The sequence below is a fragment of the Pecten maximus genome, chromosome 18 (assembly GCF_902652985.1).
Source record: "Pecten maximus chromosome 18, xPecMax1.1, whole genome shotgun sequence".
Lineage (NCBI taxonomy): Eukaryota > Metazoa > Mollusca > Bivalvia > Pectinida > Pectinidae > Pecten > Pecten maximus.
Genome location: NC_047032.1, coordinates 7,328,380 through 7,347,639, shown reverse-complemented (window position 1 = coordinate 7,347,639; position 19,260 = coordinate 7,328,380). Strand labels below are relative to the sequence as shown.

The 19,260-nt window shown below is 35.9% G+C and overlaps 1 protein-coding gene across 2 annotated transcripts; it reads left to right on the top strand.

Annotated features, from left to right (window-relative positions):
- The first annotated feature begins 8,103 nt into the window (after positions 1-8,103).
- Positions 8,104-18,398, top strand: LOC117316077 (alpha-(1,3)-fucosyltransferase C-like). Of its 2 annotated transcripts, XM_033870562.1 has the most exons (3): positions 8,104-8,185; positions 14,473-14,585; positions 17,101-18,398. In XM_033870562.1, the coding sequence occupies exons 2-3, from the start codon at positions 14,548-14,550 to the stop codon at positions 18,188-18,190; spliced, it is 1,128 nt and encodes a 375-aa protein (XP_033726453.1). In that variant the 5' UTR covers positions 8,104-8,185; positions 14,473-14,547; the 3' UTR covers positions 18,191-18,398. The 2 variants fall into 2 exon arrangements, with proteins under 2 accessions (XP_033726453.1, XP_033726454.1); XM_033870563.1 differs by lacking the exon at positions 8,104-8,185 and having other exon boundaries at positions 13,424-14,585.
- The last annotated feature ends 862 nt before the right edge of the window (positions 18,399-19,260 follow it).

Below are 19,260 nucleotides of genomic sequence, written 5' to 3'. Positions count from 1 at the left end.
GGGAATTGCTGCTATAAAATAAAGCACTCAACACTCGACATCTGTGTCAGTAACTGTGAGCCACACAAAAATGTGTTTCCTCCATTTCTTTGACCAAGTGAATAATCTATGGAGGAGAGGTTAAAAATATTATTCAGGGCGACAGTATTGGGAGGGTGTTTATGATTTTAAAATGTTTATCCAATACTGCTGATGTTTGCGCCACTTCATTTATTTGCTGCGCATCATATTTAAGTTTTTAAACATGGTCTTGAAATTGTAAAAAAGGAAATTATGTTCATAACGTGACCAGTGACTGATATAAACAATGTCCTGAGAGTCATAAGTTGGTGTTTTTGACACATGTAGGAGTAAGTTTACTGTAATGAATATTAATTGCCCCATACATTATAAACTAACCAGGCGTTTCCTGAACTTAAGCTTGGTCGCCTGTATAATCCCCTGATCCATTGGTTGGGTGTGATATGTGGTGTCAGGTGGTTGGAATTTAACACAAACATATAACTAAGCTTCACTTTGGGGTGAGAAGGGGCAATATCAATGAACACAAGAATGTGTCGCGTTGTCTTTTCATTTGTCTATTCAATGTTTTCAACCACTGTTCACGCAGATAACTAGACATCCATGTCTTTCGATTGTTTCTATAAGTCACTGGTAATCTTTCAGGTTTATTCCTGCTAAAACAGTGTGGCTTGGATGGTTTACCAATAACTTAGGATGTAAGCTTCTCTCAAGTCATACTTGCACACAACGCTGCAGTAATTCTTTGGACCTTTTCTCTCTGGCACTGTCTTTGATTTTTAATTAGAGTGTGCCTGGTGACGTCCTAATAAAACGTTTCTGGCATGTTAAATATATCCTTTGGGGCATATTCCTGACAACTTAATGATAGTGTATCTTTCCAGTCATTATCTGTTGAATTGTCAACGTGACCTCTTTCGCCGATCATGGTCGCGAAAACGTCGTTATTTCTTTTAACAAAACTTTCCAATCATCCATAGGATGTCGCAAAAATTCTCTTTTTTTTTTTTTTAAACAAAAACAACATTTAATATCTCAGACATATATATACATTGGAAGGCTGCCAAGGTCGGGGCCTCACTTGCCTGACACATGATTATTATCATATAACGCTAACACAACTTGCACTCATTTTCTTATCCCGTCTATCACACAAGTTTCATCTGTATATCAGTATCTTTAATGTAATAAGAAAGAACTCATCAAGTATTTCAACGTACATGTAGGGGAACATAGCATAATGTAACCAACCATTCAAAAGTACATGGTTTGGTTTGTTTTTGTTTAACGTCCTATTAACAGCCAGGGTCATTTAAGGACGTGCCAGGTTTTGGAGGTGGAGGAAAGCCGGAGTACCCGGAGAAAAACCACCGGCCTACAGTCAGTACCTGGCAACTGCCCCACGTAGGTTTCGAACTCGCAACCTAGAGGTGGAGGGCTAGTGGTAAAGTGTCGGGACACCTTAACCACTCGGCCACCGCGGCCCCAAAAGTACATTCAAGGCACATATATAGTTACAAAACGTATACAATTTCGGTATCCAATAGCTTATAACTTTAAAAAAAATACGTAAATTTAGGTATCCCAAGTATATATATGTTATACGTATTAAGTCTTGCCATGTTTGTATCAAAACTTCCGATGTATACTGTGTTGTTCCCATTTTACCTCTGCTATGATCCTTGAGACATTTGATTTACTTATTTTTTGTACAATGTGGAAGATAAATGGAGATACTGGGTTTCCTTGATTGCAGTCTCTTTGTAATGAAAAGTTTTGATAAAAAGGCATTTTGAAATATAGCTGATAATGTAATGTTTTGAAAGAGTTGTGATCAAAATTTTTGAACTTGGTCCAAAATTTTAAAAATCAATGGCTTTTCTTATAAAGTGCCAAGAAACTGAGTCGAATGTTTTTCTTTCGAAATCAATCAAAAGATTAAACCTGAAATGTTGTTTTCTTCTGTAAATTTTATCATATACGAGTCTGGTGTGTATCTGATATAATTGTACTTTTTTAAAGCCCGTCTCAACAGAAGCTGATGCTAGTTTATAATTTACATTGAGAAGTGTGATTGGTCTAACCGTTGGAAGCGACAAAATTTGTTTTGTCAAGTTCAAGTTCTTTATTACTTTAAGTCAGCTGACTTATCAGTTATAACATATATACAGAACAACATAATACAAAGACAACAACAGTTATACACGCGTACGCACACACTCGCACACACCGCCACCGCCGCACACACACACACACCGCCGCACACACCATCACATACAGTGGAGAGTAAACACTTAGTCGCAGTAATCAGCTCAGATCTCCTTTTGTTTGCTTGTAACAAATACTTGCCAAGATTTCTTATTTCCGACAAATTCTCACACGTAAGAAGTTGAATTAATTTATACATGCTTGGATGTCTTGCATAATATTTCTTAATCAATTTTATCCTTATGTCAATATAACAGGGGCATTTCAAAATGAAATGGAACTCATCTTCGACATCATTCAAGTCACATAATGTACATAATCTGTTTTGTCTTTCGATTCTGTTATATCTGCCACACTCGATATTTAGCTTATGTGCAGACAATCGAATTTTACATATTTGCTTTAAATAAATTATATTTACAGATTTTGATAAGTAATACTGGAGACCAAAGTTACACACATATTGGTACAATGCTCCTTTCGGAGAAGATTTAATTTTTTCAAAACATTCTTGTCTAAATATGTCACAAAGACGTTCTTTTATAATATAAAAAGTGTTATTACTTACACTGGAAGATTCCCACACATTTCCAAGACCAATTCTGTATAATTCTTGTTTTACACTCATTAACCATATGTCATTATTACAAAGCATATCGTCATAGCATGACCTAAGTATACAATTTTCTACATTTCTCAGTTTTATCCAATATTTGAATATTCGAAATTTTCTAATAATTTGTAAGGGATATCTTCCCAGTTCATAATACACCATAACATTACTAGTTTTATTATGTAATCCTAGTATTTGCTTGCAGAATCTCACATGCAGTTTTTCAATATCCGGAGCGGTATGGAAGCCCCAAACTTCTGCTCCATAATTTAAAACACTATTTACATAAGTATCAAATACTGCTAATTTTGTTTCAATATTAAAATGATTTTTCCTACAAACATTTAAAAGTGCAAACAATGCTTTTCTCCCCTGGTCAGCAACTTGCTTCTGAGTTTGTTTGAATTTCCCGTTAAAATTTAATAGCACACCCAGGTAATTAAATTGGTCGACAACATCCAATCTATTTCCTTCGTATGTCCATATTTCATTCCCTCTTAGTATCCCTCCATTTCTAAACACGACAATTTTAGTTTTCCCAGTATTTACCGTCAAATCCCATTTTTTTGTGTACTTGGCAAGAGAGTTTAACATTGTTTGCAAACCCTCTGGTGTTTCAGATATAATCACCATATCGTCAGCATACATAAGTAAAAACATGTTTATATCTTGTATTTCAATAGATGGGCAATTATCTACTATAAATTGCATTTCACAATCATTAACATACATAGCAAACAAAAGGGGTGATAATATTTCCCCCTGAAATAATCCGTTATCTATCTCAAAAAAATCTGATAGAATACCATTATATTTAACACAACATTTCACATTTTTATATAATGATCTTATAACTTTAAGAAGTTTTCCTTCTACACCTTCCTTTATCATTTTATACCATAGATTCTGTCTGTTGATAAAATCAAATGCTTTTGTATAATCTATAAAACAACAATAGAGACGTTTTTTCTTTTTTAACGTACGATTAACTAAAGACTGTAAAGCAAAAATGGCGTCTACAGTAGAAGAGTTTTTCCTAAATCCAAACTGGGCGTCTGTTACTTTATTATATTTCATTTCGAACGATACAAGTCTTTCATTTATAATAGCAGTAAAAAGTTTACCCGCACAACTTAATAAGGTAATACCCCTATAGTTATCTGTGTTATTAACGTCACCTTTTTTAAAAACGGGAACTATATTACCAAGTGACCACGAAGACATATAAATGGATCTATATCATTCTTATCATAAAAGGTGCTGTTTATAGGTGGGAAGTAGCATGCAAATACGTAAGTATCACGTTTAGCCTCAATTTCACCGATGCCTTTCAACTTCAGAATCACAATGCAATCTAAAATATTATCAACAACTGTACAAACTTCATTCAATCCATTTTTAACATAAATTAGTATCCCACCCCCTTTTGCATTAATACGGGGAAAAGTATATGAACAGTAACCAGGCAGTGTTATGTCATCGTCAGGCTTAACCCAGCACTCATATAGACAAATTATATCATACATATTTACATTTTCAACAAATTTTGGATCTTCAAGTTTTTCACAAACTGCCCTACAAACATTCCATGACATAATTGTCACACTCTCCTGCCTGTCCTATGTAACCGAGGAAACCTCAGCAGGTGTCCGTTCATTGACCGATGACTGCTCATCGGTGGCGGAAGTACTACAAGGTACGCTTCCGCTACTAACCGCATCAGTGGGTGGCACCTCGGTGGTGCTAGGTTGTCCAGTGACAACTTTGTCGGGCCTCCGTTCCTTGACTGACAGCTGAACACCACTGTCAGAAGTACTAGGAGGCTCGTTATCCCCACCTACAGTGGCTGGAGTGCCAGCATCCGCGGACCTCCGTTCCTCGACTGACAGCTGACCGACAGTGCCAGGAGTACTAGGAGGTACACTTAACCATTTGTCAAGATGTCCACTGACCATCCCCAGAGGAACCATATCGACACGCCTACGTTCCTCGACTGGCAGCTGACTACTGCTGCCAGGAGTACTAGGAGACACACTCAGCCATTTATCTAAGTCACCACAGTGACTGATTCCCTGTGGAACCACATCGACACGCCTCCGTTCCTCGACTGACAGCTGACTGTAAATTTTATCATATCATATACGAGTCTGGTGTGTATCTGATATAATTGTACTTTTTTAAAGCCCGTCTCAACAGAAGCTGATGCTAGTTTATAATTTACATTGAGAAGTGTGATTGGTCTAACCGTTGGAAGCGACAAAATTTGTTTTGTCAAACATCCAATGCGTTACTCTTTAAAGTGGACCGATAACATTTATTCGTCTACAAACCGCTTCAATAAACCATTCTATCAATATAACATTGTATTATTGTATTAAACAGTAACAACCCGAAAGTTCGATGGCCGATAGCGGCCGCCAAATAACAACTACAGAGTAATAGATTTGTGTACATGTACATTTTCTAGACGTACAGTACAACTACTCAATATTGCAAAATGCGTACATGTACATTTTGCAACTTGTCATGTACAATACAACTACTCAATATTGCATAATGCGTACATGTACATTTTGCAACTTGTCATGTACAGTACAACTACCTAATATCCATTAACATTCCTAACATTCGAATCCAACATTCCACGATTTGACGATATGAAATTGAGATTACTTGGTGTAGGAGGATACGTGTTACATAGGGTTGAGCACGTGGTGACAAACTTCTCTACATGACTTGCGGGTGAAGAACCAGTGACGGGTGTTGCTAAAACAAGTTCAAACCGGTTTCTGAAAGACGAGGCGAACTGAAAAGTTCCCGATATTTGCGAAAACCATAAGTGTTAATAAATTTTAAAGTTTGACCTCTACAAAATACTAAAGGTATGTGATAAAAGCAAGACCACACACTTGTGTTTTTCTAACGAATCAGAAAGCACTCGTTTATTGCGCGGACGTATATACAAGGTACACGACACCACACTTTGGTTTGGTTTGGTTTATTTTGTTTAACGTCCTATTAACAGCTAAGGTCATTTAAGGACGGCCTCCCGTGCGTGCGGTATGCATGTTTGTGGTGAGTGCGTATGTGTGTTTTGGGAGGCTGCGGTATGTTCGTGTTAAGTCTCCTTGTGATAGGCCGGAACTTTTGCCGATTTATAGTGCTACCTCACTGAAGCATACTGCCGAAGACATCCAGCAGCACATCCCGCCCGGTCACATTATACTGACAACGGGCGAACCAGTCGTCCCACTCCGTGTATGCTGAGCGCTAAGCAGGAGCAGCAACTACCATTTTTAAAGACTTTGGTATGTCTCGGCCAGGGGACAGAACACAAAGCCTTCCTCACGGGGGCGAACGCTCAACTAAAGGCCAAAAGTGAGGCATTGTCAAGGGAGACGTTAGGAAGAAGAAAGTTGTTAAGAAAGAAGAGAAAAGATCAGATCCCAAATTTAGTCGCCTCTTACGATCATGCAATGGGGCAGCAGGTACAATTCTTACGCCCTACCTGCAGGGCAGCGACACCACACACTACATATATCCCATACATAGACAGGGTACATGACACCACACCCTATATATATCCCATATATAGAGATGGTAAATGACACCACACACTATATATATCCCATACATAGACAGGGTACATGACAGCACACACTATATATATCCATACATAGATAGGGTACATGACACAACACACTATATATATCCCATACATAGACAGGGTACATGACACCACACACTATATATATCCATACATAGATAGGGTACATGACACAACACACTATATATATCCCATACATAGACAGGGTACATGACACCACACACTATATATATCCATACATAGATAGGGTACATGACACAACACACTATATATATCCCATACATAGACAGGGTACATGACACCACACACTATATATATCCATACATAGACAGGGTACATGGCACCACACACTATATATATCCCATACATAGACAGGGTACATGACACCACACACAATATATATCCCATACATAGACAGGGTACATGACACCACACACTATATATATCCATACATAGACAGGGTACATGACACCACACACTATATATATCCCATACATAGACGGGGTACATGACACCACACACTATATATATCCCATACATAGACAGGGTACATGACATCACACACTATATATATCCCACACATAGACAGGGTACATGACACCACACACAATATATATCCCATACATAGATAGGGTACATGACACCACACACTATATATATCCATACATAGACAGGGTACATGGCACCACACACTATATATATCCTATACATAGACAGGGTACATGACACCACACACTATATATATCCATACATAGACAGGGTACATGACACCACACACTATATATATCCATACATAGACAGGGTACATGACACCACACCCTATATATATCCTATACATAGACAGGGTACATGACACCACACCCTATATATATCCTATACATAGACAGGGTACATGACACCACACCCTATATATATCCCATACATAGACAGGGTGCATGACACCACACACTAAATATTTTTTTACTCCAGTTTTTTTATATAGACCTGAGTATGTCTCGGTCAGAAATTATACTAATTAGACATCTTAAGATAAACATAAAACATTATACTTATACATTTAAAACTATCAATGCATTGTCGTGTTCGATTTTCCATTCAACAGTAAGGCTTAAACGAAATTTTGCGAGGAAGGCGTCAAGATGGCGAGTGTCCGACAATGTACAGAAGATATAGATTGGAAATCTTGCGAATTATACAGCAAATGTATTTTATTCGCTGTCGTTTTCCAAAGCAGGGTAGGAAAGCAAATCCTTTTATTGTACTATAAAAGCGGATTTTCATCAGTTAGGCTTACACCTGTGTGAGCTCGTTGATTAATTTCTTTTGACCTCCCGCCGTAAAAGATGAAAAATGTCTGGTTAATAAAGAAACCGGTTAGACCCCCCTCCCCCCTCCCCCCCTAACCTTTTGGACAGAGTTCTGGCTGAATGGTTCGATCTCTGGTGCTCCTTTGACTCTATAAATCAGATGTTATCCACATATGTTTGTTCTCTCATGCGTATTGCCACCGTGTTGCTGATATCGATTTAATCCGCATGTATGTACAGTCAGTATTGCCATCGGTTTTAAACGATTGGTATACTGATTTTAGAAGGATTTTTGAAACTATGTAATTATATGTTATGATGTTGGTCACTGACTAACTTACGTGGACTATGAAGACATATCCATTGCTTTGAATGTTATTCATTGTAATGTTGGAAACAAGGTTGGAGCCGAGGAATTGGACGTGTTTAGTAAGTACATGTGGTTCCAGAGTAGATATACTTTTTGAATTCTGTCTGATTTCACTATCTATATTTGATACACCAGTATATATATGATAGACACTGGTTTATCAGGTGCGCAGCTTGACCACTGTAGACGTGGAAGTCCCCTGGTTGGGGTCCAGTGGTGAAGCCCTAGAAATAGGAGAATCCTTGGGACAAAAAATCAAAAGTTGACAGAATATTCGTTTTATGTGTACTTACTTATTTTGATATCTTGATAACTAACTAAAATACATAATGTTCCGTGAAAATATTTGTATTTGACAATTGTTTTGATATGAAAACACATCTATATTCAAACAAAATCAGGATTGTATTAAATTATATAATAATGATTTGTTTGTGCAGGCTTATGACCTTACATGCCATCAACGCGACGGCTTGTTTGTTCAAAATAACGAACGCGGATATCAAAATCATGAGTATGCATCGTCGGAATATGTTTTGTGGATCATGAACCAAACCTAATGGTTTCTGTAAACATGTGTAGATGTGCACATGATCATACAAATGCCTTTGCCTCTATTATACAGATTTATTTAATGTACATGTATTTCATTTTTCAAAAAACCCCACTACTTCAGTAGTGTGTATTGGTGTATATCTCAACTTCGCCTCAGTTGTCCATGTAAGTATTTAGTTCTTGTGGAATAATTAGAAGAGTGCAGACGAGGCCAACAGCTTATTTTTCTCCCCCCCCCCCCCCCCCCCCCCCTTAGACTTCTGAGGTGTTTAATTGGCATTTAAATTATATTTAATCATTTTATAAAGTGTTCATTCCAAGGCGGTCTAATTCTAATCAGTCTGTTGTACAACCGTGTTGAATCAAGATGGATATAAATTCCGCACCTCCTGAACTCCAGATCTGTAATTTACCAATACACATATGTGGATTGAACATAATTAAATGAAATACAATACCAAAATCATGTACAACACATTGTCCGCTTTTGTTAAGTGTATTGTCTTCCATTTATAGTCGACACTTCACGTGTGACGGTAGGGACTGTTTACTGTTAAAGGCTAATCTATATATAGTTTTCATTATTTTAATTTGCCTTTGAACTTGAATAGTATATATTGTGTGTATCTAAAATATTTTAATCATCAATAGTTGATATCGCTTCCGACGATAAACAGTTAAATAGCAGCACAGGAAGTCTTGAAATTATTCTATTTAGTTTCACGTATATAGACGTAGTTTCATGTGCATTGTTCCTGCAGGGCTATACACAACACTCATGTCACATCTTAATATGAATTTATTAATTGGATTAATTTCATTTATATAATGTAGTAATTAATAAGATTGATCAATTTTTTATGTTATATGATTGATAATTTATATCATTTATTAATATAATATCGTTTCTAATATAATGTATTAGTATAATTTAATTTTGCTTGTAACAAGCATTTTCATTGGCTAAAAAAATTATGTTATCATCTCATAACATAATAAAAATAAAAGGAACTACTTTCAGTTATACCGGAAATTGATTGTGACGTCAGCGGAGTAATCGTTGTTCACGGGATTTTGTATATATCGATGTGTTTTTAAATATCTGGAGCAAAATAAACATGTTTAACTTAATGAAAATGCTTCTTATCGTTGTTAATTAAGTTATAAGGGTTAACTGTAATATGTTTTTTTACGTTATTGAGCAATAACACAAAAAACTGGGGTGTACTCTTTTCATAAACCGCTTCGCGGTTTATTCAGAGTACACCCCAGTTCTTGTGTTATTGCTCAATAACGTAAAAAAAATATTACAGTTAACCGTTAAACAATTTACTAATTTGTTAATGTAATATGAGTTATTAATAAGATTATTTATTAATATAATATAGTTTATTGATTTGATTCTTTAATACAATTTATTCATATAATTTATTAATTGATGCAGTGTAGTATACTGTATTTTTATATATGCAGTATAATCCTGCGCATAACTGATTTCACAATACAGCTGTTTAGCCCGCCAATGATGCTAGCACCCGGTATTGTGGAAATCACGAATAATTGAATTCTGCATAATCAAAATGGTCCTAAACCAATGTTAACAAACTTAAAAAGAATAATGAATATACAACTGCGTCATACAACTGCGTCATACAATTGCTCATACAATTTGTTCATACAATTGGTCCATACAATTTGTTCATGCAATTGGTTCGTACAATTGGTTCATACAACTGGTTAATACAACTGGTTCATACAATTGGCTCATACAATTGGTTCATACAATTGGTTCGTACAATTGGTTCGTACAATTGGTTCGTACAATTGGTTCATACAATTGGTTCATACAACTGGTTCATACAACTGGTTCATACAATTGGTTCGTACAATTGGTTCGTACAATTGGTTCATACAATTGGTTCATACAACCTGTTTATACAACTGGTTCATACAATTGGTTCATACAATTTGTTCATACAATTGGTCCATACAATTTGTTCATGCAATTGGTTCATACAACTGGTTCATACAACTGGTTCATACAACTGCGTCATACAATTGCTCATACAATTTGTTCATACAATTGATCCATACAATTTGTTCATGCAATTGGTTCATACAATTGGTTCATACAATTTGTTCATACAATTGGTTCGTACAATTGGTTCATACAATTGGTTCATACAACTGGTACATAGAACTGGTTTAAGTGTCCAATAGTTAAGCACAGATAGAAAATGCTGGTAAATCCTTCATAATATTATATGGCAATTTCAGATTTCTGTGGAAATATTATAATTCATTACAAATCTTCAAATTAATAACAATTTGATTATCTTGTTTATAAGTTTTAACTTGATAGAAATCCATGTAAAAATATCAAGCGCGGGCTACCTTCTGTGGCTGGTATAACTGAATGTAATGTAACGCCCACCAATTGTGGTAGAAACTTGGTAACAATATTAAAATATCAAAAATCGAAGACTTGTCCATCTTACTTCAGGGGTTTCGTTCACTTTCTCTCTTTACACAGAAACGTAGTCACCCTCGATACTGCACGTTCATTCTATCACGATTACGTTCACCCTTGCTTTTTGCAGAGAGCAAAAGTAAACATATATATATATGGAGTATCGAGGAAAGTAATTGTCTGGATATTACTTAAAAACTTGATATAGTCCTTTTATTTAAAAACAAAATTTGATTTCATGTAGACTTCAGTTGGTATACACAGTCAAAATGTTTTCAGGTCAAATTCAGGTCAAATTCATGTGAAAATTGTCAGGTCAATTTGGCCTGAAAATAGCCGAATAGCCTATTAATGTCAAGCGTTGACACGAATTTCCACGTCTTTCAGGTCAAATTTACCTCAAACATTTTTTTCTGTGTAATGATTTTTTACTACAATATCAATACTTATCCATTGTGGCTTCTGCAATGTGTCTTGTTCCTGAATAACAATGAGGTGGTCTAATGGGATAAAGGGAATTTGAATTGATCATCGAGTTTAAGTTACACGCAAGGATAGACCATCACAATGTGAATTTAGTCATCTATACAAAACATGATAAATCATAAATACAGCTTCCTATCCTTAACATAATCAAGGTGTTAAGAATCTATCACACTGCCATAACACAGCTGTATATCCTTATCACAGGTGACGAACAGTGTTAAAATCCATGGATTTCACACTGCCATAACACAGCTGTATATCCTTATCACAGGTGACGAACAGTGTTAAAATCCGTGGATCTCACACTGCCATAACACAGCTGTATATCCTTATCACAGGTGACGAACAGTGTTAAAAATCCGTGGATCTCACACTGCCATAACACAGCTGTTTATCCTTATCACAGGTGACGAGCAGTGTTAAAATCCGTGGATCTCACACTGCCATAATACAGCTGTTTATCCTTATCACAGGTGGCGACAGTGTTAAGAAATCTTCGATATCACCTTGCCATCATACAGCTGTATATCCTATCACAGGCGACTGACGGTGTTAAGAAATCTTCGATATCACCGTGCCATAATACAGCTGTTTATCCTTATCACAGGTGGCGACAGTGTTAAGAAATCTTCTATATCACATTGCCATCTTACAGCTGTATATTCCTAGCACAGGCGACTGACAATATTAAGAAATCTTCGATATCACATTGTACATCATACAGCTGTATATTCCTATCACAGGCGACTGACAGTGTTAAGAAATCTTCGATATCACCTTGCCATAATACAGCTGTTTATCCTTATCACAGGTGGCGAGAGTGTTAAGAAATCTTCGATATCACCTTGCCATAATACAGCTGATTATCCTTATCACAGGTGGCGACAGTGTTGAGAAATCTTCGATATCACATTGCCACCATACAGCTGTATATTCCTATCACAGGCGACTGACGGTGTTAAGAAATCTTCGATATCACCGTGCCATAATACAGCTGTTTATCCTTATCACAGGTGGCGACAGTGTTAAGAAATCTTCTATATCACATTGCCATCTTACAGCTGTATATTCCTAGCACAGGCGACTGACAATATTAAGAAATCTTCGATATCACATTGTACATCATACAGCTGTTTATCCTAAACACAGAATATCCACATTAAAACGAAAACGAACTCAAGACTCAGAAAATGAGTGCAACATTCATGGTGAGCATTACATACCATTGTCAAAGTACAAAGAGAATAAGATCGGATGTGCCGGTACTGTAAGCGTCCTGTGCTTCATGGACGACACTCGGCAATCAAGTCTAGGTTAGATCTGGGTTAAGTTACATTCTAAAAATATGATAGCAAGAGGGTTGACAACGGAACACACATTTTGAGATATCGAACAGAAGCCTTGAATTTCCTAGGGGAAACACCTGTACAGTACATCCATTTATCTGGTCCTCCAGGAACCAGAAAACGGCCACAGTGGACTCTTGATCATATTCTTAAACTAGCATTACCACTGAAATGAGTTCAGATATCTTTAAATGCTAATGGGACAGCATTGAAAAGTGAATTGCAGCTATCGAAATCAGTTAGATGTTGTTTTTTTTTACTTTATACCTGAACCATTTTAATAAGAGTTCTGCCACAACAGCTTGGTGTTATTTAACACCTAAGGCACCATTGATCATTATAATTGTATTAACTGTAAATGTGGTTTGATGGTGACGCGGTAAACTTTGAACGGGGCTACGTTTTCATCACGTGATTTATGGCGTTTTTATTGGCTGACATTTGAAGGCCGCTTCACGCGGAAATGACACAGGAACTAGTTTATTTTTGATATAATCATTTATTTTCTATATGGCCTCTATCAATTGAATGCTTTTGATAATTAACTCCTTAATTATATATTATGATTTGTAATCAATATACATGTAGATATGTCCGCACATTTGCGAAACACACTATTTTGTGTATAACTACCAGGTTAACAACATGAAAGTTGATTAAATCCTAATTAACTGTTGTAATAACTTTGACTAGATATTTTGCTTTAATTTTTGGTAAAATTATTTGTTTTGGTATATCATATCATAGCTTAGAACATATTAAAAAGTTACACAAATGACGAAGGAAGACAATTTTATTGATCGCGCCAGCAGCTTATACCACTGCGCCACATCCACGTTTGAACGTTTCAATGACGCAGATGGTCGTTACGATGCCCTGACATGATAACATTGACAAACTGGATCGCAATGTATATACAATCATGAACGCGAATTTTACATATACTACATATATTCAAAACATCAACATATATTAATCACTCTTGTTAGCCCGGATGGAAGCGCGCGAGGGTCTCACTGTGGGAGGTAACCCGAGTACCCGTAGAAAACCTACTTGGTCGGGCAGGTGACCCCATACCTTTTCAGGCCCGATCGAGGAATCGAACCCCTGCCGCCTAGGTGAAAGGCATTTTATTACCACTGCGCCATCCGATTTCCCCATGTCCTATCGTTAGCAACATTTTTAATTTGGATATTGTTTTCCTTTTGCGGTATTTCTCATGAACACTACACCAAATAATCCAAGAGATAGATGGAATCGTCATCACACGTCCGTTGGCTATCGCTTAACCACTAGGGAATGATGACAATAACTTTAAAATAACAATTGGAAATTTGAAAGATCACAATTTCCTAATTTGATGTTTAATCTATGGTGTTGAGTTTCTGTATAATATCGTTTGTGGGTAAGGCCAGTGATATTTCAGTCCCGTAATCGATCTGGCTAGGCTTAACAGCATTGCTATTACTATATTGTTTTCGTATTTCAGTGTACACGTGTGAGAGAGGACGTTTCCTCTGACCGGAATTGAACAACAATTATTGGCATCTATCTGAATGACACAATGACTCAAAATATGGCGTCAAAATCCTATTCTAGCAGGTAAGCATGGTGTTCTTAAATTGAATAGGTAATCTAACGTACAATACACGAATAAAATAAACAATGTGCAAAATTGTATTAATTATTAATATCAGTTAATAACTTTGATATTATAAATGTTCGCAATAAAGTTCATGCCAATACTTTTGTCAAACATATCGCTGTCTTGAGTATATAATTCTCTGTGTGAACAAATAATTTGAAGAATGTGTGGTCTTTTTAAACCCGCGCTACAGAACAGAGGAGGGGCCATCCTCCATCCACCGACGTAGCCATCCCAACTGACCAACTCATCGTCTTACCCCCTGTATGGCATCGATTTATCTTTTCCCTGCCAACCGCGAGATGACCCTGTGAAATATGTAGGAACGATTTATCCCATCCCTAAAAACCACGGAATCACTCCGAGAAGGTTGTGATTCCTGGAACAAACTGACATTGCAAGTATAACTAAACAGTAATGTGCACTCACCTGTCCTGGTCGAATTTTCCTCAAACGTGAATCACTTTTCTGAAGAAAATGTAAATTTTCTACTTAGCAACAATTGGGAAACAGGCTAAATTTGTATATCGACTTATATGAATCATTCCTGTTTTCCCGGATGGAAGACGTGTTATGAACCTTACTGTGAGAGGAAACCATGTACCTGCAGAGACCCCATGTGGTCAGGCAGGTGACCCTACAAGGTATATCTCTTAAAGTATGATAGGAGAATCGAACCCAGCCCGCCTTGTTGAAAGGATAGTGTGTTATCACAGTGCCACAGAGGCACAGAGGACACACGAAAAACATCTTGTGTCGCAAATTGCTAAATTCTGAGCAATTTCCATTTATTAATGGAACATAATTGATATAATACATCAAGCAAGCCCGCTACAAAACCACGGCTTTATTTTGGTTTCCAAGGTTAAAATTGTTTTGGGGTAAAACATAAAACTAAACATATACCTCCAACCAGTAGCCAAATAAATGATAGTTGCGCTTATTTTAACCTCCAAATGCTACCGATATTGCAATATCTACTCGTATTAAAACAACAGCGAATACCGACATTTAAACAACACCCCAATTCTAACTCAAATCGGGAAAAAACACAGCAAAATACGAACGAAAAATATACCATATAGACCCTTGGAATAAGACCAGATGTGCCGAAGGAGTAAGCGTCTTCTGCTACATCAACGACATCCGCCGTACAAAGGTCAAAGGTCAAAGGTCAAATCCGGGTTAAGTCACATTCTCAAAACAAGAAATGCGTGGTAACAACGGCACCACAAGGTATATTGACAAGCTTTGAATACATCTCTCAAGGAAAAAAATTCCCCAATTAAATCATAATGTGAACCTTAAAATCCATTGTCTTCGCCAACCTGTTCAGATATCATTAAGCAATCAGAATTATGACATTTCCTGAATTTTAGGGGAAACAAATACATACCGCAAATCATGTCACCTCGATAGGTTTGGTGTTTCAAACCTTGTAAAAGTCGATGATTATAAATATATGTGCAACATTTTATATTTGTATACAATAATTTTAAATATCTTTGCAAAAAAAGTATATGCAATGATATCTATCACTAAGGGTCGATAAAACACTTTATTAGCCGAAATCAAAGGTACTTAATTTTTATACTACATTAAGGTACATATTTATCAGTTATTTGATAATTGCCTTTTAAAATAAATATCATTTTAAATTCAAATGGCCAGACAAAATAACCAGATAATCAATGAAATAGTTTATTTAAGAAATAAAATAAAGAAACAAATGCAAACAAATAAAATGTCTTAATCTGAATTCCAGAAAGTATCTCAGACAAATGTATCATCATATTCCGCCATTTTGGGATTCTCAATATGATTATTGAATATGGAAGTATAAAGTTTGTTGTATTCCGAATTAATACAGTCCATTGTTATTAATTTAGGAGCATAGGGTTCATATGCTCCGGTTGTTCTAAATGACCATCTTTTATCCAATCAGAAGAACGGAAAATCTTGACATATGTAATATATGTATATATTCATATGGAAATTTAATAGATATAATCATAGTGTTCAGTGAAGTATGTCAAAAATAAAAACAACACATAGACTTAAGCATTATCACTTTAATTCTTAAATCTTAATGATACTTAACTACATTAATCATTTAGATACATCGTTAATAGGTAGTTGTCCCTGACGTCATAACAAGGATGATTTTTTTGTAACTTTATCAAAATGTTCAAAACTAACCTGAACAGTTATTGTTTATCTCCCCTATAACTATGACGTCATATAATCACCCTATCATCGTTTTTCAAGAAATATTGCAAGTTGGTATACCTTGCTCAGCCTATTTCCATAGGGTACTTTGATTTTACGTAACAAGTTTAAGGGACATATCTTTGAAGCAATTATGCTCTCACTGAAGGTGATGACGTTTTACTTATGCTTAGTTGTACCTTATGTTGCAATGAAGATCACGATTCCCTGTCTTGATAATGGCAATTGCATTTTTGTTTGCAGACTACAACTTAAGGCGACAATGCTCAGCTTATTCCTGATTTTGGGGATATCCCTGTACATTGCATTGTACCGAGGAACAAGACTCTCGGACATAAAGCCCCCATTCCTCGTAATAAAGAATATATTTGTAGCACCGTCCCCTCCTCGCCCTAGAGTGAAGAAGCGAGTCACATATTACAACAGACCTCCCTGGATAAGCCAACACGTGTTTGACACGTGCGAGGATAGGTGCGAGATGATTTCGTCATCAAACTACAAGAATAGTGATGTGGTTGTATTCCATGCTCCTACTTTACGTAGAAGTGAACCATTAAGGAAATATAAAGGTCAAACTTGGGTTTTCCATGATATGGAACCACCATTTTTAGTTCCATATTTTAAAAAGTGGAAGCGGTTATTCAACTGGACCCTTAGCTACAGACGCGATGCAGATATATTTAACCCTTATAGCTTGTTTACACGTAAAGAAAACACCAACAATAACGATATTCGGGATATTGTGTGGAAAAATAAAACAAGAAATATTGGTTGGATAGTATCACATTGTGGAGTGGCAAGTCAAAGGTTAAAATACGGAAATGAGCTCAGAAAAATCATTGATGTCGATGCATATGGCCGATGCGGGAAGCTTCATTGTCCAAGGGGAAAATGGCAGGAATGCCTAGAAAAATATAAATATTATGCATCATTTGAAAATGCTTTATGTGTAGACTACATTACAGAAAAGAGTTTCCGGCTGTTTGAACGGAAGGTCAATTCAATCCCAGTTACCCGCGGAGCTCCTGACTATTCTATTTACCTCCCTCCGGGATCTTACGTCAGCACTAGAAACTTCTCATCTATTAATAAATTGGGTAATTTTCTAAAGAAGTTATCAGATGACAAAAGAACATATAAGACCTATTTTAATTGGCGTCGTTACTACAAGGCGGAAGATATGATCGATAGTAAAATGGGATTTTGTGAGTTATGTCGGAGATTGCATAACCCCTCACAGAAATACAAACGCCTGTACGAGGATGTTGACGAGTGGGTACGCCAAAACTCGATACCTAGACGTTCATGTAGACCTGTTGCAGATTTGATATGAATTCACTACATTTGTATTGTGTCAACATTGATGTCGCCTATTCACTGATATGTAAATGATAAACTATTCTTAGAACATAGAAATGCATTTTTCTTACAGTTACGGCTGAAGACAATAGTTTCGTTGGGACATATTTCTGTTATTCTGTTGTGTTGTATGTATCATCATAATGTTTAAATGGTATATTTCAGTCATTTTATTTCAGAACGAAGAAAACTATTTTTGATATATTTTCTTACGTTTTATTGTATACGTTTAAAACAAACGTATTATCAAATATGGCGTGTGACTAAGCCGATCAGTATACATAATGTTATATCGTCTATGGTTATCAGTTGTTTCAATTCTGGAATTTAGTAATGCATAATCATTTAGCACACATGTTACCATATTTTAATGGAATAATCAAGTTTCAATTTCAAGTTTTATTCAAAACTTCAAAAAAAATATAACAGAGCAAGCATACAGTAGAGATACAATGCAGAATGATGTATAGAGAATGTATCCCTTATGACATACAATATACAATGATATCAGATCAAAACACATTCAAGCAGTTTTGATTTGAAAATATATTTACCTAATGCATATATATATATATATATATAGTTCATCAATACATCGCGAATTTAGAAGCTGGATAGCCTTAAAAACTGAAGCATTTTTCCAGTAATTTTTTTTTTTTTTTTTTTTTACATATTTAACTCTAAGAATCTGAAATTTGTTACAAATTAGTAAGAAATGAAACTCATCTTCCACATCAAGGGAGTTACATTGTTTACAAATCTTTGCTTCTTTTGGAATATTTCTATATCTTCCTGCCTCAATTTCCAGTGAATGAGCCGAAATACGTAATTTAGTGAGACATATTCTATATTTAACAGGTATATATTTTGATAGATAGAATTGTAGAGAAAGTTTATCAAATACAGGAAATTTATATAAAAAGCATTTAGATGATGTATCTAAAGTAGCTCGTAGAGTTTGCTCCCCTTGATCAAATAATCTCTGTTTAATCTCTAGCAGAGTTAATAGTTTATAACATTCATTGAATGGGTTTAACCATACAT